General features: G+C 36.1%; 3 protein-coding genes across 9 annotated transcripts in view; 1 reads left to right on the forward strand and 2 right to left on the reverse strand.

The window, feature by feature from the left end:
* Positions 1–47: 47 nt before the first annotated feature.
* LOC143462099 (sushi, von Willebrand factor type A, EGF and pentraxin domain-containing protein 1-like) lies at positions 48–1,844 on the forward strand. The gene is made up of 6 exons (XM_076960145.1): positions 48–156; positions 340–504; positions 668–850; positions 952–1,110; positions 1,246–1,423; positions 1,672–1,844. The coding sequence occupies exons 1-6, from the start codon at positions 63–65 to the stop codon at positions 1,709–1,711; spliced, it is 819 nt and encodes a 272-aa protein (XP_076816260.1). The 5' UTR covers positions 48–62; the 3' UTR covers positions 1,712–1,844.
* Positions 1,845–2,215: 371 nt separating this feature from the next.
* LOC143462087 (methionine--tRNA ligase, mitochondrial-like) lies at positions 2,216–5,913 on the reverse strand. 2 transcript variants are annotated; one of them, XM_076960136.1, is made up of 4 exons: positions 5,565–5,913; positions 5,208–5,361; positions 4,120–4,247; positions 2,216–3,519 (listed from the first exon to the last, which is right to left on the reverse strand). In XM_076960136.1, the coding sequence occupies exons 2-4, from the start codon at positions 5,267–5,269 to the stop codon at positions 2,252–2,254; spliced, it is 1,458 nt and encodes a 485-aa protein (XP_076816251.1). In that variant the 5' UTR covers positions 5,270–5,361; positions 5,565–5,913; the 3' UTR covers positions 2,216–2,251. The 2 variants fall into 2 exon arrangements, with proteins under 2 accessions (XP_076816251.1, XP_076816244.1); XM_076960129.1 differs by having other exon boundaries at positions 5,208–5,913.
* Positions 5,914–8,796: 2,883 nt separating this feature from the next.
* Positions 8,797–26,496, reverse strand: part of LOC143445259 (laminin subunit alpha-5-like) — a 31,585-nt gene continuing 13,885 nt past the window's right edge. For 2 of the 6 annotated variants that reach the window (XM_076944222.1, XM_076944213.1), the window contains exons 34-72: positions 26,183–26,343; positions 25,909–26,047; positions 25,595–25,762; positions 25,317–25,520; positions 25,004–25,180; positions 24,760–24,897; positions 24,520–24,671; positions 24,332–24,445; positions 23,478–23,567; positions 23,090–23,236; positions 22,838–22,979; positions 22,530–22,739; positions 22,187–22,407; positions 21,918–22,070; positions 21,658–21,801; positions 21,470–21,566; positions 21,164–21,328; positions 20,928–21,088; positions 20,650–20,817; positions 20,304–20,443; positions 19,347–19,521; positions 19,078–19,208; positions 18,466–18,510; positions 18,104–18,284; positions 17,798–17,985; positions 17,425–17,520; positions 17,181–17,313; positions 16,953–17,093; positions 13,925–14,058; positions 12,620–12,808; positions 12,261–12,451; positions 12,001–12,141; positions 11,613–11,727; positions 11,245–11,494; positions 10,817–10,985; positions 10,600–10,746; positions 10,384–10,521; positions 10,127–10,252; positions 8,797–9,927 (exon numbers count right to left, since the gene is read on the reverse strand). In XM_076944222.1, the coding sequence (XP_076800337.1) occupies positions 9,776–9,927; positions 10,127–10,252; positions 10,384–10,521; positions 10,600–10,746; positions 10,817–10,985; positions 11,245–11,494; positions 11,613–11,727; positions 12,001–12,141; positions 12,261–12,451; positions 12,620–12,808; positions 13,925–14,058; positions 16,953–17,093; positions 17,181–17,313; positions 17,425–17,520; positions 17,798–17,985; positions 18,104–18,284; positions 18,466–18,510; positions 19,078–19,208; positions 19,347–19,521; positions 20,304–20,443; positions 20,650–20,817; positions 20,928–21,088; positions 21,164–21,328; positions 21,470–21,566; positions 21,658–21,801; positions 21,918–22,070; positions 22,187–22,407; positions 22,530–22,739; positions 22,838–22,979; positions 23,090–23,236; positions 23,478–23,567; positions 24,332–24,445; positions 24,520–24,671; positions 24,760–24,897; positions 25,004–25,180; positions 25,317–25,520; positions 25,595–25,762; positions 25,909–26,047; positions 26,183–26,343 (5,933 nt within the window). In that variant the 3' untranslated portion in view covers positions 8,797–9,775. Of the gene's footprint in view, positions 9,928–10,126; positions 10,253–10,383; positions 10,522–10,599; positions 10,747–10,816; positions 10,986–11,244; positions 11,495–11,612; positions 11,728–12,000; positions 12,142–12,260; positions 12,452–12,619; positions 12,809–13,924; positions 14,059–14,368; positions 15,501–16,952; positions 17,094–17,180; positions 17,314–17,424; positions 17,521–17,797; positions 17,986–18,103; positions 18,285–18,465; positions 18,511–18,779; positions 18,798–19,077; positions 19,209–19,346; positions 19,522–20,303; positions 20,444–20,649; positions 20,818–20,927; positions 21,089–21,163; positions 21,329–21,469; positions 21,567–21,657; positions 21,802–21,917; positions 22,071–22,186; positions 22,408–22,529; positions 22,740–22,837; positions 22,980–23,089; positions 23,237–23,477; positions 23,568–24,331; positions 24,446–24,519; positions 24,672–24,759; positions 24,898–25,003; positions 25,181–25,316; positions 25,521–25,594; positions 25,763–25,908; positions 26,048–26,182; positions 26,344–26,496 lie in introns of those variants that run through there. The other 4 variants (XM_076944231.1, XM_076944249.1, XM_076944241.1 and 1 more) reach the window with 4 other exon arrangements.

The following is a 26,496-nucleotide window of genomic DNA, read 5'->3' on the forward strand; positions in this document are numbered from 1 at the left end:
CCTATAACAACTTATAACACATAACAACTTCTGCACCAGGAGTTTTCTCGCAAAAACTAAAGATGATAAAATACGTCATTGTTGTGATTTGCGCTGTAGCAGTAAGCTTAGCTCAGTATCTGCCGAATCGATACACACCGTCAAGTTTCCGCCTTGGTAAGTGGACTGTGTTTATTTATTAATTTACCTTTTGGATGATTTTTTTTTACGATTCTTGTTTGTTTAAAAAGACTTAAGATGTTGCCTGAGTTGAAGTTCAATCATTCAAAGCAGTTACGGAATGGGACAGATGTTTGCTATGTTTAAAACAGTCATAATTTAGATATTTTAAAACGACAGGTTGTCACAGCAATCCACCTTTACCTTCATTTGGAAGAATAAAACGCTACAGTCAGGAGCACAACCTCGTTTACTACGCCTGCGATGATTGCTATACTTTGCGAGGTTACACTTACAACCAATGTTTGAGAGGACGTTGGCGACATCCGGCACCTTATTGTCACAGTTAGTACGAAAACTAAGGTTGTTTTCCGGTACTACACACTACAGTGTAGTGACTACACTATACGTAAAGGCTGAAAGAGCAAGACAATAGTTATACGTAATCAAGACTACCTCACAATTCTTGTTGATCACAGTAATGATAATCAAATTTTTGGAATAACAGGGAAAAATGCTTGCCAACTAGGCACAGATAGACCGTGCCACGAAAATGCCATTTGTCGAAGCTACGACGGCGGAAAATATACCTGCACTTGCAAGGACGGATATTCCGGAAACGGGAAAAATTCCCTTTTTAATGGCAAATGTGCGACATTCGTGGGGGAGATAAAAATCAACGGATGTGGAAGTCAGTAACATTTCAGAATGTCTTCATTGAAGCGAAAAAAACATTGTTTAAATAAAGTCCCTATCAAAAAGATTCCTATGTGCTTCATGCTTGCTTTGTAGAGAATTGCGAACCTTTTATGACTACTGGGATGCTTTCGCCGCTACCTAGAACTGATCATTTCGACTTCGCGTACATATATTGTTTACCCGGATATACAGCAGATGAAGTTATAGCGTTTTGCTTGTTCGGTCGTTGGCAGGAAGATGTTTTATGCAAACGTAAGATGTTGTTATTGTTGTTTAAATGTTTGTTTGTTGTTTAACTTTTGTAAAAAATTTTCGTTGAAAACTGTGGTTATGGTATAAATCACTTAAGTTTATTATGCTTGTAAACGCCATATCTTTACCCCAAAGCTGTGACTTGTACGGTACCAAGTGCTCCGCAAAATGGTACTGTGAGCCCATCCGCGGGTTTGATAAATTTTGGGAAAAGCGTGATGTACTCATGCCGAAGCAGCACAATGCTGATTGGTGCAGAAGTAGCAATTTGCAAGGAAAACGGAGAATTTGATTTGCCACCTCCACACTGCTTGTAAGTGAACTGCTTGCAATATGCACAGATTCTTCGATTTTTGCCAACAAGCCTTTCTTTGACTATAAAATGGGTTTGTCAACCCAAAGTATTAAACTTTTTCCTATACCTTTTTCGTCGATACGTGGGTATTGTTGAGTAGTATGAATTAAAACTTCCTTTTGGATGTAGTCCGATATATGATGGAATAAATTTCTGTATATGGAGTAAAAACTTTCAGACAGGCATTATTTGCGTTATTGTTTCAGATACCTGGAAGAAGAAAGGATGTTGGAAGGAAGTGGTTAATAGCTTCTTAAACTTACCGAGACCATTCGTGTTACACATACTTTAGCTGTTTTGTAATAATAGCCATACAAAAAACTATAAAATGATTGTGAAAGCTTCCGTTCAGCTGCAAAATAAAACAAAATCTTTGGCATGTGGGCAGAAATTGTTTTTTCATCCTTCTTTTTTAAGTTTGTCGAGAAAATCTTCTGTATTCGTCATTTATTGTGTAGACTTAACGACTGAAAGTGGCTGCTTGTCGTAGAACTTAATTAAAACCTAAACCGTTAATCTTTATTTCTTCAACACTATTGATGGAATGTACGTCTGATGAGCAAGCGTAAAGCGCTTACAGTAAATCGATGTCTCAAAATGAACTCGTTCGCTATAAAACTGTGTACGTGACGATTAGTTTAAACACCGCACAGCTAATGCCGTCTGTAATCAACGTTTGGACGCAATTTAGGTTATTTCCGGCTGTTGCAAAGTTAAGCTGCGGACAACACATTTCCAGATTAATAAGTAACCTTAAAAAATTAAGATTTTAATTTACTATGGAAACTACAAACGTTTGTATAACACTTTTTTATCAAACGCAAGTGGGTTTCCAACAAGGGGTTCCACTTTTCCGTCATGTTCTAGAAAGCTTCTTTCCGCATCTACCATGTTTCTTTTTTGGCGTGGAATGCTCAGTTTATTCAACAACATTTCGGCCAGTTCTGGAATAAAAGGTTGTAATAAGATGCCAGACACTCGAAGACCTTCGTACACGCAATGCAGGAGAGTCTGCAGAAAGCGCAGTTGATCTGGAACAGACTTGTCGAGGGTCCAAAGCTGATTTCGATGAATGATAACATTAGCCTTTCTCACAACATTCATAATTTCTCCAATGGCATTGTAGAAATGGAACTCAAGAGCATGGTTATTAGCAATCCCTGGTAAATTTCGAACTAAATCAATAAATTCAAATTCTTTTTTCGATGCAACAAAACTGCTTACATAGTTTGGATTAGATGAAAAAATTTCTTGATGGAAGGGTGGGTAAACTTGTTCTGGGTTCAAATGTTTCGCAACAGCACGATTTAAACAGTTTCCCAAGTCATTAGCAAGGTCAGCATTCAAAACAGCATAGACCATTTCTTCTTTGTAGTCACAATTGTATTCAATGACACCTTGCCTTAGCAAGAAATATCGCAAACCCATCGGAGTTACCTTCTTTGCCATATCAAAAGGATCGACTACATTGCCCACACTCTTTGACATTTTAAAACTGTTCACAGTCCAGTGGGAATGCACAACTATTTGCTTTGGTAGTTTTAATCCAGCAGCAATTAGGAAAGCAGGCCAGTAAATTGCATGAAATTTGACTATATCCATTCCAACAATATGGCAGTCTGCAGGCCACATGTCTTTAAAAATATCGTTGTTTACTTCTGGATATCCAGCTGCAGTTAGATAGTTCACCAAAGCATCCATCCAAACGTAAATAGTTTGACTTGGGTCGTTAGGTACTTGTATGCCCCATGGCACACGAGTTCTTTCCCTCGAAACTGACAAATCACCAACAGGTCGATCTAGTGTATCTAGAACAAGCTTTCTCATTTTTGGTGGATATATAGAATTAGGATTTTCATAAACCCAGGCCTTGACTTGCTCAACTAGTTCTGAAAGTTTGAACATATAATTCGTTTCCTTTGTCCATTCAACCATCCTTCCAGTGTCTTTAAAAATATGATAAACTTTGCCGGAGTCTCTGTCTATAACCTGTTCGACATCCAAATCATTCACAAATGTTTCATCCGAAGTTGAATACCAGCCCTCATAATTCCCTAAATAAAGAAGGATCTTTACTTTAGTATAAAAACCAATGAAAATAACTTACTCTTCCAATATGATAAAATTACATCTACAACGCTTTGCGATGTAACACTTTCCATAATGCATGCTTACCCGCTTGACACTATCCCAAAATTTCAATGTCCAACAAAAAAAAATCATTAAGAAAAGAAAGATATGGAAAGAAAGATATCATAAAGAAAAAAAGAAAATATACAATATTTATAAATATGAAATAAAAAGCAACACAAGAAAATCTGGAATAAAAAAGTTCTTTTTGATAATACCAACTTCAAAGACAACAATTCCCACAATATTCGTAAGCCCATGGTACTTTGCTTTTTAGCAGCTCGGGATTTTGCAGATTTGTTTTAAGTCATTATGAGATTTTAAATTTTCATGAATTTAATACAGTCGGGATTCCATTCAAACGGGACTGAAGTTGATTAGGCTAAATTTTTCGAGATTATGCAGCGTGGGAAAGTATTTTTCAAGAAAGGGGGCGGTTCCCAATAAATCATTGCAACATGAAATATAGCAGATTTAAACTTGTGTCTTTAACTAGATCAATGCAATTTAGTGCAAACAATTACCTTTGTAAATATACCCATTCGCATGAATTGTATTCCAGAAATTCTCAACAGCAACTTTATGGCGTTCATCAGTAGTTCTTATAAAATCATGATATTGGACATCAAACAGCTTCATCATGTCTTTAAATCTACGAAACGCAAAGCTTATTCCGTAATATATATATATATTATACATTCTGAAAAATGCATTTGACATTCCAGACTGTGTGATAGGATTTTATTCGTAATTAAGAAAAATTTAATTCAACCACCTCGCATGGATGATATGTCCATGAAACTAAAATCTCAGTCTGGGTTAGATCAGCGCTTGGTATTAGTGTTGCAATCTCAATTTTCAAAAACCAGGTTTGACCAGCTTTTAATTTTTCACAAATAGACCTAATTGATAATTTAATTGAACAACAAAACACGAAGATTAAGCTTCTCAATGCGAAGCATCATAAAAAATGTTTATACTATATCACTGATTTGGTACGCTTGAACGTTTTATGATACGTTTTTAATACTAGTACAGCAAACCGCCAGCAGCATGACCATCCCACCTGCAGTCACCACTTAGCAATGTAGAGCTAGAATATTAAACTCAAATTGCACTTAGAGCCGCATTGGAATTTTCAAGTAAGAAGTGCACCAACAAATCAAAGATCTGTTTAGCCTAGTTACTGTATTTTAAATAAATTAGGCCTATCTTTATTCTCGAGCGCAGACCCAAGCTTGGCTATGCTGTCGTTGTCAGCTTTATGCCATTTGCATTTTTTTCTATCTTACCATACTGAAAATGACATAGCAAGTAACAAACAGTAATATCACGGTCGGTATTTTATAATAATCTATAACTGCTATTACTGAGATTTAGCCAAAGCAATACTTTTTTTTATATTCAGAGTAAAACCAGTAATAACCAGTTTCTCAAAAACTTGTCCTCGGTGATAACCAGTTTTCAAAATTCTGATTTTTAAGCAACCTTATTCAGCATATATTAACTTTGCTACAACTTTGCCATGTTAATGTGAAAAAAAGGGCCAATAAAAATAGCAAACCATTACAAAGTTATACATTGTTTGCTGAGCAAGAAAATAATTCCTTACTTTTGTGCAAGATCATCACAGTATCTTTTTGGATTTTCTTGCTTGGCTACAGCAGCTTGCATCACCTTTGTACCATGTTCATCAGTTCCAGAAACCAGTTTAGGCTGACTTGTATTAACTGGGTATTTTAATTTCTGCCATCTACAAGCAGCATCTGCAATAGTAGCAGTATAAAGATGGCCAATATGAGGAACAGAGTTGACATAGAAAATGGGGGTGGTAATATAATAGCTCTTTGATCTTGATGTCAATATAAGTGTACAAGGAAGTTTATTTCGTAACAACTGTTGTAATTTTCCTAATCGAAAGTACTTTGCGTGCCTCCAGCAAGACTTCATAATTGCATTTGGTACGAACCTTAGCATGTTGCTGAAATAACAAGAGATGATATAGACCAATACGATGGATTCATGCTTCAAAAATATTTATTAAAATTGAGTTGTACTTCATAAAATTTTTTTTTATGTAGCCATATTAACTAATATTCCTACTGTTAAGTGGGTCTCTTATACTTTTGCACTCCGACTTGAAGGCCTGAATGTGAAAAAGTTATAAGGTAATAGAAAACGATATGACGTAATAATTCCTTAATATACGATCCTGATATGGGAGTACAAAAGTAAAGTAAAAGAGTACAAAGAGACCCCAGTGAAGTATCATGTCTATAAGTTGTACTTCTATAGAAAATGTTAAATCACATCACAGAACTTATCGCAGTCACATGGAAAGATGGACTAAAACGTTTTTACTTTTGCACACCTCCCTTAAAAACATAAAGGTTTAATGATTATATTATATTGTCAATGATTATATTGTTGGTTACAGTGTTGGTATAACTTGGCAGGAAACATTAAGAAAAACCTAGAGAGAATGCAGATATCTTGGGGTGAAATTAAACAAGTTGCAGAAGGCAGACAAGTCTGGAGAAAAACTTGTAGCCCGATGTACCCAGATGACAAATGTGCAACTAAACTAGCAATAAAAAAGAGAAAGTATTCTCAAATACAGAAGTGTTGTTGTAACAACATGAATAGGTGTGAACAAGGTCATCTAATTGCAACAGGAATTGCTGCACTTAATTTCTTTTATAGTTGCAAGTGTTAAATGTGTGAGAGTGTCATCACAGTAAGAGATACAAAGGCAATTGCATGCAGTGTCATTGAATTTGGTGTAACTTTGATTTCAACCAGTTTATGGTTCAATTACAAAGCTGTTTAAGTCACAAACAAGTGTAAAACATCAAAATTTTTCAATTACTTTCTGTCTTTTTACTCGCCTGTTAATTTTGGCACAAGTTAGTTTAAGTCTGCTTAAATTTAAGCAACTAAAATGATACACTAAAAATACTACCAAGGTTAATAAAATCGAAGAACCCAATAGACAAAGATAATACATAGATTGATGGCCAAGGTTAATTTCTGGTGGCATGATATTGCAATATTTATCCATGGATTGAGAAAAGTGTTTGTACAACTTATGGCAGAGCCACCTAAGTTGTATAAAAACTGAGCGTAAAGGTACAAGTGTTTACTTATGTTACGGAACTGAACTGAATACATAATGACCAATGTTCCCTCTAAGCTGCGCGCGTGCGCAAATGTGCACTGCTGACACGGTCTCCGCGCACAGAAAATCTGTGCTGTGCACAAGAAAAAAATCCAACCTGAATTGAAAATAAAATGAACGCATAATAATGGCCACAGTTAGCACATCTGATGTTGCTCACAGTGGTCCAAGAGACCGCTCAGGGAGTTAGTGTGTTTGCTCAGACTCGTGAAAAATTAGAGGGAACATTGATAATGACATATATCCCTATGTCATTATGTATACAATTCAGTAATAAATGAATACTTCTCAAGCTCCTGATTACCGAGCCTATCTGGGTGGAATTTTCAAATGAAGCCAGTATTGCTCACCAAAATTTAACAGTAGCAGAAATTAACAGCGTTTAACGTCTTGCCCTGCAACTCTGTTGCACTTCTCTTTCATCATCCAGTTTCACTAATCTCAATCAACTCATTGTTTGTTATTGTTACCATGTTACTGATGCGTATTTCTACTATCAGCTTTTAATTACCACATTGCATCAGTGTTTGAATTTAACTGTAACGCTTACTTTTTTCGTTTTTTTATTGATATTTGCAGGTTGGGTTTAGTGGTCTTTATCTATGCTAACCATTGATCGTCTTTATCTTGTGTTAACATCATTCCTGCACGCTTTATGCTCTTGAGCTTTGCTGCTTTTTCCCGTCATTGTCTGCTGACTCAACTATGATGTTATGCGTTATAATGGTTAGCATTTTATTTTTCGTTCCCCCACTGACGACGACGAAAATTAAATGATACAATACGATGTGCACTGTGTCATTTAGGTGAAGTTGAGATGCAGATACTTTTCGAAATAGAGTTCTAATAGGGTATTCCCCTAAATGAACTAACCTTTTTGGTTAGTTAGTATTCTATGATACTAACAGTATCATAGAATACTAACAACCTGTATTACGGCAACAAATGGGACAACCATGCCGATAACGACAGCGTCCTGACATTAGATCATGCCTACAGATTACAGTCCTTCGTCTGCGAAAGAAATGTCATTTAAAGCCGCTGTATTTGGGAAAATACAACTCATAATAAAAGAACTTCGAAGTTATAGGCTACCAATACCATGACTAAGGACTGTAATATAAGCTCAACGTAATGTTTTTCAAATTTTTATTATGGTTCGTCTACAAAAATTCGCGCTTTTTAAGAACAGAGCAGCCTAAAACCATCATCACAGTAAGTTCAAAATGGCTGGAATATTTCCATGAAAGCAATAAGTTCTTGCACTTTTTCATACTTAACTAAATACGGTTTTGCTCTTAGGCCTATTGCAATATTTTTTATTTCGTTACCGTGTTCGTTTTATTCTTTTCATAATTTCAATTTTGGTACCCTTTCCTCGGCAAATGCTTATTGCATAGGCTGGTGATAGAAGATAGCGAAAGGAGCTATGTTGCTGCCCCAAGCACGCGTCTTTTGGGGCACCGGCCTTTTCCTGTAAGCAGTTTATACTAAGTTGAATTAAATTGTGCTAATTGTCATAATTATCCCTTATTTCTAGGGAATTCTCGTACAGATCTAATGATTTAGAAATGTTATTAGTGTTTTATTTCGTGTGTTTAACAATAAGCATAGTGCTATATTTTGGTCGTGTTTAGTATGCGCGACCCATTTTTGATTACTTCGGAATTACGTCATCTGTTATTGCAACGCTCAATGCCTGAGTTCTGAGTGGCAGTCTGGTTTTTACAGTTTACCGAATGCAACTCTATTCTGTGCTCTGAAAACAGTAACCGTTTCATTAAGAATCAATAATATATCAATATTCAATTCATTGACAGTTTGGTTTTGGTACTGTGATGCTCAACTAGAATATCAGCGGTTAATGAACGCGTTATCAATGGAGTCAGACTAACGAACAATAGGTCTAGCAATAATTAACAACAACGCGTTTAGTTAGTTCAAAATAATAGAGATTAGTTAAACTTATAAAATAAAATACTGTACCTATACTCTTTTTACAACGTAACAAGACACATGCATATACAATGGCTTGATTTTATTTAGAAATGTTGGCCAATGAACAAAAATACTGCTATGTATGCTGCACTCATAAATTAATTATCAAGTATATTCCTTGGAATACAAAGTGATGACTTTCTGCTGATATAGGCCTACCACGTCAATGAATTATACCTTGTAATATTTTTTATGGTATTTCTTGAATTTTAAAATCGTATTTGTTAAGTCTCAGACTTTTTAAAACATAATTTAGCACAACATTTCAACTAAATTAGCAATGACCAAAGTAAATAACATAATAATTAATTTTAATTCGCGGCATAGGTTTAAAATTGGTTGTTGATAAATAGTCTACAGTGTAGACTCTACAGTCTACACTATGCACACAATTTGCTAAAAAAACGTGGGGTTTATCTGACCTCAAGCAAAGTTCCAACAAAGGCAAAAATGTAGTGAAAGTCTTCTCCATGAAAGTATCGGTTGAACAAAAACAATTAATAATTCAGTTGTAATCGTTAAGTAGCTATAACTATACTATAAGCGCGTTGACACTTTCAACTGATATACAAAAAAGTTACGATTTATAACTTCTGTGATGAGTGTACAATCTGTTTTCACCCTGCAACGATTCTAAGTTAATATATTCGGATTTTATGTATGATGAAATTCGATAAAAACTTTATCTTGGATTGGATTATATATCTATACAGAATACAAATAACAAAGTAAAAGCAGTTGATATAATTGTGTAGTTTGGTTATATAGAATAGCTCATCCTACGGTAAAAGGAAAAAGCCAGATTGCACTATTTGGACCCCAGAATCATAATCATATGTACAAAGAAGTATGTGCAGTATAAAGCATAACAAGTATGAATAAAAATCGATAAAAGAATGGACGATATTTACGCAAAATATTGACTGCAATGAATGATAATACATATGTTTTGTTATAATTATTAGTGCCAATAACTTTTTTGTGGCTTTTACATGTTTGTCAAATTACATGGGACACGCATTCGGCGTTATATCGCCATACACTCTGTAAGCTGAGTTCGTGTTTATGGACAAGAAATCCAAGCGCATTTTTCTGATACACCCAACATACTGGCTATCGGTTAAGAGACCTTCTATATACATTCCTGTGCTCCTGTCTGAAGAAAGAAAGAAAGAAAAATACTTTTAAGTAATTGGTATATCCGTATGTTAGCAGTGAGCAGGCCAAGTTAACTAAGTTAATCACAGTTTCAAATATGACTTAAACTCTAAACTTGGACTGTGCACAAATTGTATTTCTAATTCGACGCATACATGTATATACGAAGTCAAAAGTCAGTGTATAATTAAACTTACCAGGCACGCCACCAATGAAAAGAGGACCGTCTGTATAACAATTACTATTTTCGAGTGCTCCCTCTTCAATTGGTGTTACCAGATGATCGTCAACAGTTAAAGCAATAATGTTCTTTGCCTTGATTACTGAAACAAATACGTCATATTAGCCTACGCAGCCAAAACAAGGCATCTCCACTTAAATCCCATAACTGTGAGATGAATACTAAAACTCTCTCACTAGGTGAATACTTTAATAGTCATACTAATAAATTTACCTCTTATTTTGTGCCACTGGCCATCGCATAGGTTTCTTCCAAACGTTGCAGGATTGTAACGCGAAAACAGAGTTTCACCTCCCTGACGTAATCGGGCTGCAATACGGCCCTCCACCAACGCAAGATTAAAGAAATTCCCTACACGGCAGACATAATTTGTAGTGACACGAAAACAACCATGACAAAGTTTGAGGCTAAGATTATCTTGTAACTCACCAGTCGATCCGCTCACAGCAAAGAGTACCCCACTTTGACTTCTTGGTTTTATTTCCAAGGAAACTTCCATGTTAGTAGCAACGTTGCAAGAATTCATAGCAATCAGGTGCGCAGAAGTAATCCCGTTACGATTGGGGAAAAACATGCCTAGAATGTCATAAAACGAAGTAATCTTAAGTTTAGTTTTGGGATGAAATTTTATTTGCAAGGTACGTACCGGGTTCAGTGCCTCCATCAAAGCAAGGCGTTACATTAATGCGAACAGCGGACGGGTTGCTTACTGAATCCACATTTACGCCATTTATCGTTGTATCTTGAATACAGCCCTGAAAGTCGACAAGGTTTTTCAGCTGAATTTGATCCGTGGCATGTCGCTTTGGTACAGCCTACACAGAATAACACATTAATATTACAGACAGATTGAAGCATTTTAAAAGCATAAATTTCAGACAATCATTCTCCAATGAAAACTACTAACATGTTAACACTTATCTATTCGCAGCTGGCGTATCCTCCAAAAGTTAAAATGGTTCAAAATTTAAAACAAAATGCAGACATATTTTGCGAACAGCTAAAGTAGTCTGTGAGCTTACACAAACCAAAATTATTATTCGTATTATGAGTTAATTATGAGCAACGGCTCACGTGAAGTCCTCCGATGTAGAATGGCATATTGGATGGGAAAGTCATCGATTCACTAAACATTGTTGCTCGACCCTCAATGCTACCATCAAGCATTAACTGAGTGGTATTTCCTTTTCGTTCGAATGTGATTTTATGCCATGCTCCGTCGTTGTAACGGTTAAGCGACTTAATTCTTGATCGTTCTTCACCAAACATCACACTGAAAGCAACTTTTCCCTTCATGAGATATACAGCAACGTGCTCGTGACACCTAATCAGGGTAAAACAAACATAAATTCACCTTCTGCAGCATTTCGATTGGTCTTAAGTTCCATTAGTGGAAGTGCAAGTGCAGCCACGAGCACATAAAAAGTCAACTATATCCGTACCTCGTGTCAGACATAAAGAAAATAAGTCCTTGTTTCTCAGTAGTTCTGATACGCAAGGAATATCTCCAATTATGCGGATTGAATCGCTTCACAAAGTACTTTGAGTAGCCATCACCTAAAGTTGATGATATTTCAATTAAACTTGTTTGTCAAAGCTGCTTGCCATTGCACCAATTTTACAGATATGCCCATGAATTACTATACTTAATACATCGCAGTATAGCCTCGGTAAGTCGACCATCCACGGGACCGTTGTCAAGTGGTCGTGTTATTGAAACGGAATACTACACATGGCAATAGCATAAAAGATATTCCGGACAGGGTTGAAGCGACCGTGACACTGGAGTGGTCGTTAACCGGGGTTCTACTGTACTTTGAAACAAAATACCTATGTATTTGAATCCACTTGAAGCAGGCTCGTAGGGCAAATAGCAATTTAGGTCATAGCCAGGATCATAGTCCGGAACAGAGGTCAATGCTACCACCAGATCATTCGCCCGATTACCTGCCCTAGTTCTATGTCTTCGACCTTAAATAAATTGAAGTTTCACATCACAAATGGTGCTGTGTTTTGTTTCCACAGCCAAGTCCAATTACGCTTAATGTTAAAATACATCAAAAACATCTTGGATAATTTAAATTTCATACGTTTTCTTTTGTTTTTGCCCTTTTTCCCTTGTTTAGAGCTCCTTCGTGTTGAAACTTCACTAATGTCAAGAACATCTGGTGGTGGGCTAGCCTGCGGCCCGCAGGCATTAAATAACGGATTACCACCACATACTGTTCCGGCTACACCACACTTTAACCCTTCCGTCAGAAAATGCGGGTGATATCTGTCGCTGTTATAAAAAATATTCTTTTATTCGCGACTAAATTAAAATAATCTCTGATAAAGTTGTCAACGAAAACTAATGCGCTCAATACTGATTTAGAACGCAGTTTTGTGAGTATATCACCAATACATGCACCACATAGAGTAAACATTACTAAGGCCTATATGCAGATACCCCTTAATGTATAGATTTTTGATACAGCCATGGAACATAGGTAAATGTTCAACGCCGCCAAGGAAAACGTTTACTCTAGAGTACAAAACTCTTTGGTTGGTATTTTGTCTTCGTCTCCTACTCAAGTCTTCAGGAAGGTCAGGAAGAAGTTCCTTGTTATCTGTCCGATCAACGCCGAGCTTAAGAAATCTACAAAAAAACTAATTTTATCATTTTTATTACTATCTACATATAGTTTAGAGAAATATAGTAATCTATTGCCTTATGAACCTATACTACTGTAATTGGTGCAGGGCAATAAAAGAGCGCAAATTGGATCATCGACATCTGTCGCCCTATATCAGTGGTTCTCAGGCTTTCATGGTTCGTGGCACCTTGTTAATCAATAAAAAATGTGGATTGTTGATTGCAAAACACTATTTACATCACTACTGCTGTCTACTACTACACTATACTAACTATAGCATATACACATCTCGTGGCGCCCAGAAATTGCTACCAGGGCTCCCCAGCGGGGGCCATTGGCACCCGGTTTAGAAACTCTGCACTAATTCTATATATATATAATTCTTAGTAGGATGGACTAATTGCGTAAACGTCAAGGTGCAAATTTGTTTCTAACAGCTGGTACAAAGGTACATGCTTTGTCACTTCAATGGTCGCGACCCAGCACACTGTGCATCAGGTCAACATGAATAAGGGCAAGGAAGCATTCAAGAAAAGAGACACTTGCGATAAGAATGCAAATAGTTCAAAAGTAATTCAGCTGCATTTATCACCTTTTGGATTTACCTTATTCGGATTCGACATTGATATTCTTTAAGGTCTTTTTGAGTAAATAGAAAAATTACGATTGTTTAACACTGCCTAGAATGCTAATCCATACTTTCACGCCAGTCCTATATTTAAGATTGCATCACTTTGTTCAGTTCATATTTTCCTACTCATTATTCACTTAGGAATTGATAAGACATATATATCTTGTGTGATACTGATAACTATGAAAATTCTGAATTTTTCATCAATAGATTGGGCCTGTGAAGTTATATGTTAAAGAAAATTGCTCAGGTTTGGAGAAAAACTGGCAACGTTCGAATCTCAGACAAGTTACAGGTCTGTGCTAGTTAAATGACTATCTTCTTCATACCTTAATAACTACATAAACACTGGAAGGGTTAGGTATATAGCAATTAACAATGCAAATAAATAATAAAAGCAACCTTTTAAATTTGTTTACACATTCACCGAAAGTAATATAGGTAAACAAAATGCCCTCATTAATAGTAAGGTGAAAGAATTACTAACCCATCAGCTCTCCTGGCAAATATCACTTCATGATCTCTGCCATCAGCATAAAAACCATGAGATTCTAGCTCTCGTGCTCCATCGGACAAAACGATATGACCATCTCTAAAGAACACCGATACATGGCGGTCGGTCTGCAACCAGAGTAATACCACTGTCAGATGCTGTAGGTGGGCTTTTTTGTGTGGTCAATGAAATGATATTTAGGAAATTAACCAGGCCATGAACAAAAAATAAACAAGAAAAATGAAACAAAATGAAACGTTCTTCCACTCACCTCTGGCCGTTTTACTCATAGGCTGCACCACAATATCTCTGTAACACGTACAACATTTCTACATCACTATACTATTCAAACTATTGTGTTATTTGCCTGACAGAACTTTCTCAATCACCCATCTCAATACCTGATCCTTTTCCATTTCTTACAACATTGACATAACGTTTGATATGTACAATTTTATTGTTTTTTTGTAAAATGACACTGTTCGCATAGACAACAAAAAACCGGATAACAAACGAAACGTTTTAAACTTTTGTTCTAATTTACAAGAAAATATTTCAATGATTGATTTATTAAACTTGTTACGATTTTATATCAAACAAAATACACGGTTTATGAAGTCTATATTCACAGGGCTATAGCTTGCAAAGTATAACATGCAAAATTTGTGAAGCAAAGTGTACTAGAATAGTTATATACAGTTTAATTCCGAATACAAACGCATAGAAGCTGTGCATGTACCATCAATTTAGCACCACACATAGGTAATTATTTTGCTGTACCATTTAGTTGCAGTAAGTACCATACAAAGTTATGTACAAATTATTTTATAATGCAAGATAACATATTTATAAAATGATTAGTTGGCATACAATACATTCACCGTACAAAATGTGCTTGCTTGAAGCATCAACATCCATTTCACCACATAAAATATTACGTCGACACATGCAAATAACTGGGAACCTTACGAACAGGCTTATCATATCTACATATCTATAAGTTATTCAAGTTATACATTTCCTATTTATATAATTTAAAATTTACTGACTGCAACATAAGCTTCATATTTCTTAAATCTCATAGTAAAACTTTGTTGCTTCCCCGTACACAATTCTACCAATCCATTTGAGCAGTACGCTGAGCCTGAACATTATTTAGAGGAGCCTGTTCTGGAGCAGGTGGCTGTGCGGCCGCTCCAGAACTAGCAACTAGGCTGGATTTAAGCACAGTAGACACCACTGCAGCAAGCAATACTATACCGACGATAACCCCGATGATAATCAGTACAACTGGCAACGCGCTGCTGCTTGTGCTTGTAGAAGCTTCATCAGCATTATTCTGTGGTGGGGCAGCATATCGTGCTGCTTCTCCTACCTTGTCTGGTACCACAAAGGAAGGCTCTCCTGCATTGTCATCTGCAGGCTCAGGCACATCTGCTGCAGGTTCTTCAGCTCCTTCTGACGGTGTTTCCTCAGAAGTCACTTCATTCTCCTCGGTAGCCTCACCTGCATCAGCATTACCAGCTGGTGGAACAACATTTGGTTGGATCATTTCCGAATCCAAACTATCCTGTATTATTGAAAAACGAGCTTAGAATTATAATTAGTAATTTGTAACCACATTGTTTGCATTTACGTGAACATTGTATTAGGCTAGAACTTTGGTTAAAATCTACAGTTTGCATTATGATGACTAGCACAAGACATAGGAATTACATATACAATTGGCACAATCAGCATGCCTACATACCATTAGTTAGGAATTATTACAGCTCATGCATTGGCATACAATAATTAACACTTACGTTTAGGCTTTACACAAGCACTATTCCGTACAGAGACGTGCAGGTTATGGAGTCGCATTTAATACGCAAAAATGACACCTCACCACACCAAACGGTACATAGTTTGATATGCCATGTACACCTGGGCATCTTCAATAGCTGACTACTGTGCAACTGACATCTATTCATCTATTCTACTAACAATTTTTCTTCAAAAATTGCTGCATACTTTAGTTATTCTACTTTCTTCTAGTGCTTGTAATAACAAAAATGATTTTAAAATGATCTAAAAACATGCAGTTTATTAAAACAATTTATCCCATGCAAATTAATATGACATATGTTACAAGAGCATTAAGCCACGATAATTAAATTTTAATGTGAAAATGAAATTAGAAATCAACAATTAATGGCGTGATAAATATCAGTAACCACAATATATGTCAGGTATCAACAGGGTTGTAACCAAGTCAATTTTTTGTGACTGGAGTCAATACCTTTCAACAGAAAAACTATTTTGACGTCACATTATGCGTTAAATTGGTAGCCGTTAAATTGGTAAAAAATAGGTCATAAACTGTCTACGAATTAGTCTGGTTGATATTTTTACAAAGAGTTGTAATTTTTTTGAAAATGCTCCGTTTTTGTTACATGAAATGTTCTTTTTACCCTTCACAATAGTCATAATATGACTCGAGTTATTTTGGACTTTTGACTCGAGTCAAGTCGAACCCTGTTGATACCTGAGTCAAGTCGAGTCATCAAAAAAGGTGACTCGAGTCAATACAACACTGGGTATATATACTAAAACTAATTCGCTGATTGAGCATTTGATACCAAAACAAAAGGGCAAACGTTTACAAATACTATTTTAAAATATTTTCAGGCAAGTGACTACGCTGACTAAAATACTCGTAATTCATAAAAACGTGTACATAAAGTGAACCAAATTATGTGTTGCTGCAGTGTTAGAAGTTTGTGACAGTTTATGTACGTGTATCAATGGAAGTTGACATGCATTCCAAATGAGTAGTAAGGGATTATAGATGTAAACAAATGCTATGGTTACAAAAAAAATACAGCCTATAAAGTGAGTCATGCAGGATGAAACAGCGCTGATTTAAGAGAATTAATAAAAATAGTAACAATAAGCATACATAACAACATCCAATTTTGCAATTAATGTATGGCAATGCTAATTTTACAATCCAGCACCATGTGACACACTACATTTCTACCTCAGTTTCCTTGACACTAGCCACTGTGCCTGTTGCAACAGTTGACCTTACAACGGTACCACCTTCAACCTCTTCAGCATTTGGCAAGGCTGTTGGTACTTTAATGTAATCGCTTCCTTGGAATTTCAACGCTTGCACGCTCTGAGAAAGTATTGTAATCAAATGATTAAAACTACAAATGTATGTCATGTAAACTACGAAGACAATTTATCAGAATGTTGGACATACATCTTTTGAACAGCCGGGGGACACGCCAAGCTTTTCTTTGGAATTCTGAATATCAAAGGTCTTGCCGTTAAAGTTTAGATCACGAATGCAGCCACGGTAGGAAACGTTCATACTGCTCAGCACTGAATTGAATCTAAGACGCAAAATAAAATTTACTGGAGTGTTTTGTAGGCACGTAGTGTAATACTTACACCTGTATTAGTATAGAAGTACAATTTACCATTTGGTAGTACAGCATACTTACTCTGGTTTAATATCTGCATGCCACTGTCCACCAAACCAAAGATCTCCTCTGACATCTATTGGAGTGTTTTCAAAGTCCTCATTCATAGCAATTGTGCTGTTTATATAAATATATTTGTATTAGCTATTCTGTATATTATTAACATTACTATAGTTAAAAAATGTGGTTGCTTTTCCCTAAAAGCAAGTGGTAATCATACACAATACAACTACTGCAGTATTTCACTGAATGATAAAACGTGTTTTGGAAAACAACATGTAAAACTGAATTGTGCGTTATAGTTTCAGATATTTTTTCTGAAATTAGCATATTACATGTTCAGAATCATTTCAACAACAAAATATGTTGTTTCACAAATAGACACTTTACTTACTCTCCATGAAATGCCACTATGACTTTATGAAGGGCAGGTATAATGCCAGCTTTCATCAACAGCGCATATTTGCGTTTAGTTATCTCTGGAGAAGTTTCAGCAGTTGCATTCCTAGGACCATTCGTAAATCCAAAGTTCCAGGTTACAACCAATTTTCCATTCACCATCTCAACGGCAAAGAATTGTTCCTGAAACATACGTTTTTATTTACACTGATGAGCAACTTTAGAGTCATTTGCAGCCTTTAAAACTGTCTTGTTTGTGTAATAATTCAGGTGGCCCGGGCAAATATAATGAGAAACTTACTATGCTTTCTCCAACAAGGAAGAGTAAACCATTTTCTTGCAGGGTTTCAAACCTGAAGCTAACATAGTGTGCCTTGGCATTCGCATCAAGATCAAGGAAGGGGGTGTCACCACGACCAATTCGAATATAACTTCCTCGTCCACTGAACCGCCAGGCTGTGTTCAATCCAAGATTTGCAGATCTATAATAATACCATTGTTTAATCATTCTACTAATTAGCTACGGATTTAATTGCATTAATTGTCAATCTAATGCAATAGGAAGATTTCAGATGTATAGCTAAGTGCAAAGGGAACTTAAATGGTATTAAAGTCATTTAGAAGCACAAGCTGTAGCATTAATAGAAATGTGATGGCCCTTACCCAGCTAAATTACCAGGAACAGTGACGACAAAATTTGTTTCATGCCTTCATGATTGAAAGAAGGATTAATAATGAATTACAAGAAAATGAATGCAATTAGCAGCATAAAGCATGCATGGGTACTGAAGCAAAATGAATGCAATATTGCATAAATCCACTGATGCTTGGGTGATATAGATACATGTTAACTAACTGTAAACATTCAAAATGAGTTGCAATGAAAATGACTTGTTATTAAACTCAATGTCTTTATTAGTTCATATTTTGTCTTGGCAAACGAGGCAGTGAGACAATGTGGTTTCTGGCACACTTACCCACTTGCTCCAGTACCACTAATTATTATCAACAAAAAGTTTTTAGTTTGTAAGATAAAGTGGTAGAATTACATGCGACTACTGCAAAATACTACACTACTGCAAGTAAAAAAGGTTAATTGCAGACCATTTGTACAAGATATTAATCACTTGATTTCTACAATTGGCAGACCGCATGAATTAGTTGTAAAATTTAAAAAATAAAATGCGTGCAATTATTAAATAAAAATTAATCGAAATACAAAGTAAAGACAAACTTTATTGCATGTTACTGTGAAAATAATTATTCCCCGCATACCTTCCATAACAATTTCTTCCAGGAGATGGGCCTCTGTAGGCTTTAAAATTCCACAAACCAGCAGTTTCATTGTTTACTGTTGTCCTGCCTATGCACACATTGTTGACATTTCTCTGAACACCATCAGGCGGCTAAAATGAATATAATATTGAAATTAAAATAAAATCAATTCCATACTAAAAAACAAAATTTGCAAATGCTACTATTAGTATTAGCACGTCAAAACACATAAAAGCAACTACTAAACGATTAGTAACCAATGTTAGTACCGTCGCTGGGTTTCCACCCACAAAAAAGTTGGAGCCGGCATGAGTCATGCTGGCTATCATATCGTCCTGATTGGTCGTTCCATCAGTTACTTCATAGGAATTGGCCGCATTACCACCATCTCCTCTACCATCTACTGCAATGGTTTCTACTTTAAGGACGCCCTGATTCCCTGACCTGGTTAGGAGAGAATGTGACTTTCACAGAAAGTGTGGCTTGAGCAATGCAAGTAAATTTTCTCTTAAATGTCATGATGATGATGATGTGTGGAGTGATTTCTTTTATTGTGTCTAACTATCGCAATCAACATCCCTACTAAAAAGTCTCTAGCAGGGCCTTGCAATTTGTACATTTAACATCGTTTTTACACATAACTACATCTGCTTCCAGATCTAGGAAATCTCTTAAAAACAAACTGCTTTTAAAAGTACATAATTCAGTTTTCCATTTCCCTTCCCAGTTTTGTTCGTTAGTATATATCATTTAGCTATTCACTGCACTCATTGTAAGTGAGATTAACAGTCATTAGACTCAAAGAAAGGTGAATACAATATTGAGTTCTAAGCAAATGAACAACACAACCCAACGTGGCAAAACCTTCAGTGACTACCAACTGCCATACCAAGTTGCTGACCTACCACAAGAAATATAGGATAAGAGCCAATAAACATGGATGATTTTTCGCTCAATTTCATCCTCATTCGAGTTCGTTTATGATGTTTAGTATGAATAGATTCATCATAAAATTTTTTCCAAACATGTAAAGTTGTGTTATATCGAGACCTACTTAAAAAATCGTGAGTGATAACTGCAATGAAAGTGTTCATAATTTGATTGTGTTATGGTAAATGCACAGTGCCAAGCTTGCAAAATATTCATAAAAAATAGATTCTACACATCAAGTTTTGTAGAATAATACTTTTCCTAAATTTTTTGAACATGCAAATAAGAATGCATACCTTTGAATAACTATCGTGTGCCAGTTTCCATCATTAATTGGGACCTCACTTTCAAGCATTCCTTTACCTCTTCCAACCTTGAAATGGAATCGGGGTCTTCCATTGACAGTGTCAAGAGCAATAAAATCACTATCAGGATTCTACAATACAAATGAAATGTTGTTATCTTAGTTATTGGTCAACTAAAACAGATGCTTTAGGATTAGCTATATAGAGTAGTAACTTATGACATGGCATTCACAAACAGACAAATTTGCGAACTTTGTTCTTGCTTTCTCATAGATACAAATCCATAGTATTTCCTAGCACTGCATGGTAATGGTCAAATGTGCTGCTGTGAACTTACATTTGAATCACCAAGGTAAAAGATTGCATTGTCTGGGCTGTCAGGAGAAACTTGAGCATCCAACTGAACATGAATGTTGGTGTCAAGGTCCTCGACAGCTTGTGGCATTCGTAGCTCAACATATTCAGTGTTGGGGTCATTCGTTGCAAATTGTATTGTAGATTTTACCTGGAAAATTGCCATCGTAATTACATTACTTTGACTTTTCAATTTACAGTTTACACAAGAGTAAAGGAGAATCAGTAAACAAGCAAACCAGTTAAGTAAGATAAACTCACCATATTTGCTTTGTCTCTGGCCAGCAAAATCAACTTCTGTATATCATTGATCCTGTTAACCATCTGGTGAGTAGTTTCCAATTCATCCAATCGAGCTTTGGTTGTTTCAGCATTTGCAACAGCTTCTTCCATATTTGAAATAGTTTCTGGTAAAGCGTCCACTAAAACGCAAGTTCATGGTCAGATACATGAACTTGGCAGACTAAAGACAGTAAAAATTTAGTAAGTCAACTTACTGATTGCTCTGACTTCTTCCAGATCACGTTCAAGGTCGACGTTACCCTCAGGTGCATTCTCGATAGCACGCTGCAGATCATCAGCTTGTGCATCAGCTTCATCCGACAACCTGTTTGCTTCCTCAACCATATCCTCAGTTTCTCTAACTCGATCATTTACGTTGCCTAAAAATAAATATAGGCATAAAAAGTCAAAGTGCAGTATACAAACAAGCAAAAAATTGGTGATTCATCTGTTCCCTTTTAGGTGTTGACTAAGGCACGCAAGTTAAAACTGTGGTTCTTAACGCAATTAAAATAAGTTACCTAGGTTTAGATCGTCCAAGTCAGAATCAATTTTATCCAATTTACGACGAAGTTCATCTTTCATATTCTCAAGTGTATCCAGCTTATCCTTGGTATCCTACACAAATGCAAATTTTGACAAACTTTTCACCATGTTGAGTTCTTCTTTTTCCTTATATTTCTGAAAAGCAAACTAGCCCAATAAATACCTCCATATCTTGGCTTAGTTTATTGAATTCTTTGTCTTGCATATTCTGTGTTGCGGTGAGCAATTCACTGGCTCGATCATTAGCATCTTCAGCTTCACTACCAAGATTCTTATCTTCCACATTCATCTTAGCCTTTACTGCTTCCTACAATGTAAAAATTAAATAAATCTGAAAGTGGAAAAATAAACGCATCAATGCAAAAATCACCAAAAGAATCAAGTCAAAATAATACATTTCAAAATGAATGTGTATTGTTTTACCAAATGAGCATCATCTGCTGCACTTGACGCCGCATTCATAGCGTTAACAATGTTTCGATATCTATTGGCTGCTTCTGGGGCACCTGAGTCATTCTTAGCAATAGCTTTAATAGCGTTAGCATCTTCTTCAAGCATTGCTACATGTTCGATACTCTGAAAAAGTAAAGCTGTTAGATCAAAACCATTCGTACATATTTTCACAACATATGCATAAATTATAAAAATAAGTCAGATCAAAGTGTTAAACCGTTTTACTATGTATAACATACCTGATTTTTAAGTAACTCATAATGATTCATGTCTTCTTCACTGAACCAATCATTATAGTGATCTTGCAGCTGGTTATACGTATCTTCCAGTGAGGTAGCTAGATTATCTAGCTCATCAATTCCATCAGTGATAGGGCCATCAAGTAATTCAGTAGCCTTACTAATCGAGAAATCAGCATCATTAAGCAACTCATCAGCCATGGCAGAATCAGCATTGACATCTGTTCAAGAAAGTCTCCATAGTTACAAATTTCATAATATTAGACGAAACTTTGTCTTGGTGTTTGATGAGAGTATGAGCTAAAAAATTTAATGCTGCTTTAAAAAATGCCAATAATCTTACCATCGATAAGCTGGCTAAGCTGAGTGAGATTTTTTTGGTTAATTGCATTAGCTGTATTCGCTGCAATCGTTTTTTGTGTAGCATCATTAATTTTGTTGCGGAGATCACGCAATTTGTTGTGAGTGTCATTGAAATTATTGCTAAGTTCGCTGACACGTTGAGTTGCGTTTTCAGCTGGAGTTGTGAATTCTCCTTCAACTCGATCAAGCACTGGAAATAATATAAGCATAAAAAACATGTTTTTCCTAATTCACTTTACTGTCCACGATTTTGATGCCGATATACTCAAGCAAGAAAAAATGTCTCACACTCCTGAGCTGCATTAAGTTCATCATCAGCAGTCTTCATCATAGGCGAGAAGTCTCTCTCCTGCATTCTTTCCAGCATCATTTGGGCATTTCTCAGTTTCTCAAAGTAATCATCAGAATCTCCAGATGATTCGGTATTCAGCTAGATGCATTTTACAGAATAAACATTTTTCATGCCATGTTGAGTAGTAAGGGCTGGTTATTAACGGCAGTTTACACTTTGCATGAACAAATAAAACGTTTTTTTCCTACTTTGTCTAACAAGTCCTGAGCATCCTTTTGGAACTGAGAGGCTGAATCGTTAAGGGCATCTGCATCAACAAGACCAGTATTGGTGATGTTTTCTGTCTTTGTGACTTGGTTGAGAAGGACATTTGTGCGGTTGCACATTTCTGAAGCCTGGGTACACATGTCCATAATTATTGAAAATGCAAGAAATAATGTAAACCAAACTCAATAATGACATGCATATGTCAGACAATTTTATAAACTAACGTATCAGAAGAAAATGTTGTATTCAATAAAAAAATCATCTATAAAATGAAGTATAATTTTTTAAATGTTTAGAAGGCAAATACCAAGCTTTGGCATATTTCATGCAAATTGCAAACGTTTCATGCATGTTGGTGATTTTACTTACTGCTGCTTCAGTTTGTGATATCCGCGTGTCTAATTGATTAAAGGAAGGTGATCGGAAGTCACCAAAGGGCAAGGTGTCTGACAAGACCTCCTACAGTGACCAATTAAACGGAGGGGTCAACCGCAATAATCAAACAAGAGACAAAAAGTCTCATATTAGAAGTATTCATTGAACAGATAGTTTTGTTCAATTAACAATACACACAGACAAGTTTGGATCAGCTATTTGATACAAACTGTTTCAAGAAACACTTTCTAATGCAAGGCCAGCATTTTTCTTATGTGAATAATCTGAAGCAGATAACAGAGCACACTCATCAGACACATTTCAGTATCTTTTTTAAAAATTTGATTGAATAAAAACTTTGTGAAGCTTTGTATATACAGAATTAAACAAAATGTGCTGATAGTGCATTTTCACTACTAAGCAAAAAGCAATTGCATAGCACAGCTAAACGTTTAAACCATTTGCTGACAAGCCATAATTATCATTTGATTCCAACCCAATTTAATAGACTTAAGAACAAATTCTAAGCTTCTACGCGAAAGCATTTTAACTGGCCAAACATTAGAAAGGATGCAGACTACTTCAGCATATAAATATATTGAGCATGCAACGACATAATTACTACTATGAAACAAAGCAAGTTCCCCCAAATCAATTGCACATTTGGTGAGGCAATAGTTTGATTTTGCATTGCAAACCATAGTTGTAATTAAAGTTTACAATACGACCTCTTGAGAACAATAATTTGATCCATTGGATCCACTACTTTGAAAATTTGAAGATACAAAAGCACACTTGTTGATTTCTATGCTGAAAAAATTTGTAGCGGAAACGAGCCAAAAACTCACGCTTTCTCCACTTCCAGATATTTCTTCTCCAAGTTCATCCAAACCGCCGTTAATCAAATTATTAACATTTGTTGAAGTTACTCCCATTAAATCTTCGTCCGAATCAAGTTTATCCTTCAAGAATATTATGAATGCTAACAAGAATGGTTTCCTAAAACATTTAGGCAAAAATTCCTTTAACCACTTACCTCCATGGCATCAACTTGTTCCTGGAGAGACTGCAGACGTTGAACGGCGAGCAAACCGACAGATATGTTTGAGAGTTCACCATATGCATCAGTAACTCGTGTCGTTTCAGGTTCAATTTCATCCAAAAGATCATCGATGCACGAATCACATCCTAGTTTAAAGGAAAACAAAACATGTGCCTTATTAAACATTGCATTTTTATTCAGCCAAAATATTGACAAAAATGAACTACTACGTACTCGTGCACTCGGCTGCACCCAATTCTAGAATGTGACGAGATAGTTCACATTCATCACACTGAGCTCCAGTAATACCAGGGGGACATTCACATAAACCATTAGCTGGATTGCACTTTCCATTGTTTCGGCAATTGCAAGCTGCAAGGAAAAAACAATTTTCATTAATAACCTCACCTACAATAGATGTAATGACACTGTAGGCCTATGTGTGAAGTACATGGTCCAAGATGTCTGCATTACTTACGCTTGCAACCCTCTGGCGAGTAATCCCAATAACCAGGAGCACATTTATCGCAACGAAGACCAACAATATTTGGAGCACAATCACACTGTCCAGTCTCAATGCGACATTCATCTCCTAAAGCGCCTTCAGCACATGCACAGCTACGACAGCCGGAACATGACTGAAAGTTCCAAAATCCTTAGAAAATGACAAACAAAATGGTTAATATGCATTCACTCCAAACTCACAAAAGAGGTAGCACCACTTTTCCAAACTGCACCTTGCAAAAATAAAATAATAACAAATGTATTAATCTTCTTGTAGTTCTACATACCAGGTTCACATGTATCACAAAGTGCTCCAATAACATTGGGGCGGCAAGAACAGTGACCCATATCATAATCACAGGCTTCAGTTCCACATGAATTGCAAGAACATTCAGTACAGTTGCGAGCGACAATGGCATCACCATAATATCCATCGGCACAGCGCTCACAATAATCACCACCAGTGTTGAAGGCACAGTCTGTGCATTTGCCTTCAGAAACAATTAAAGTATTTTTATTGACAAGGTATTCAGAAACAAGCATAATCTAATGATGTGGAACAAACCAGTTAAGCTGTCACATGTTGGCATAACAAGATTTGGATCCAAATTTCCATGACAATTGCATGGTTTGCAGTCACCACCATAAACAGCTGGGTTGCCAAAGTATCCTGATGCACAAAGTTCACACCGCTGACCAGTGTAACCCATTTGGCAGTGGCAAACCATTTCACCTGGGAAATAGGTTTAAGAGTCAGGAATTTAATATACAATAAAAACTACAGCACAGAAATGTATCTTTTATAATCGTAGCAAGTTAACATTAGTGCAACTTGACATTAGTGTTGGAAAATATTGTGACAATGCAACATGTAGTTACCATCTACTTCTTCACAAGTGTCTGCAAAGTTTCCACCTTCCACTGGAAAGGGACATGGGCAAGGCTTGCAAGAATCAATCTCACCACTAGTGGCATTACCAATGTAACCATCTTCACAAACACCACAGTTTTCCCCACCCTGTAAAAAAGAGAAATAACGGCACTTGAAGCAAATGTATAGCCAACAAATTATAAGGAGCAAGAGTTATTTCACAGGCGTAACTACTGCAAAAGTTAACGTAATAAGCAGTTAACTTTATCATGTATGACTCACAGTGTTGTGCAGACACTCGTCACCATCTAGCAGGGCACCAGTATCATCACACCGTTTACAATTTGGGTAACAGTCACACTTCTCACAGTAGCCAAGATACGGGCCGCGGTCGCTTCTAAAATGACCATCGTCACAATACTGACACGAATGTCCATGGTAACCTTGAGAAAAACAAAAAAAAAATATGTAAATTACTGTGCAGTAATCACTGTTTATTTAAAGAAATAATGAAAAGCAGCAAAGCAGCGATGTTAGTAGAAATTTAACATTATTTTAATCAAAATACTAGTGTGCATATAAAACTTCGATTGGTG

This window comes from Clavelina lepadiformis, chromosome 1 (genome assembly GCF_947623445.1).
Source record: "Clavelina lepadiformis chromosome 1, kaClaLepa1.1, whole genome shotgun sequence".
NCBI classification, from domain to species: Eukaryota; Metazoa; Chordata; class Ascidiacea; order Aplousobranchia; family Clavelinidae; genus Clavelina; species Clavelina lepadiformis.

Bases quoted from the DNA above. Each gene is read 5' to 3' on its own strand.
- LOC143462099 (XM_076960145.1), top strand. From the start codon at position 63: ATGATAAAATACGTCATTGTTGTGATTTGCGCTGTAGCAGTAAGCTTA. The intron at 1,111-1,245 runs GTAAGATGTTGT...TTTACCCCAAAG, and splicing joins GGAAGATGTTTTATGCAAAC to CTGTGACTTGTACGGTACCA. The intron at 1,424-1,671 runs GTAAGTGAACTG...TTATTGTTTCAG, and splicing joins TTGCCACCTCCACACTGCTT to ATACCTGGAAGAAGAAAGGA.
- LOC143462087 (XM_076960129.1), bottom strand. From the start codon at position 5,572: ATGCTAAGGTTCGTACCAAATGCAATTATGAAGTCTTGCTGGAGGCAC. The intron at 4,248-5,207 runs GTAAGGAATTAT...TGCGTTTCGTAG, and splicing joins TGTGATGATCTTGCACAAAA to ATTTAAAGACATGATGAAGC. The intron at 3,520-4,119 runs GTAATTGTTTGC...TTCTTTATTTAG, and splicing joins GAATGGGTATATTTACAAAG to GGAATTATGAGGGCTGGTAT.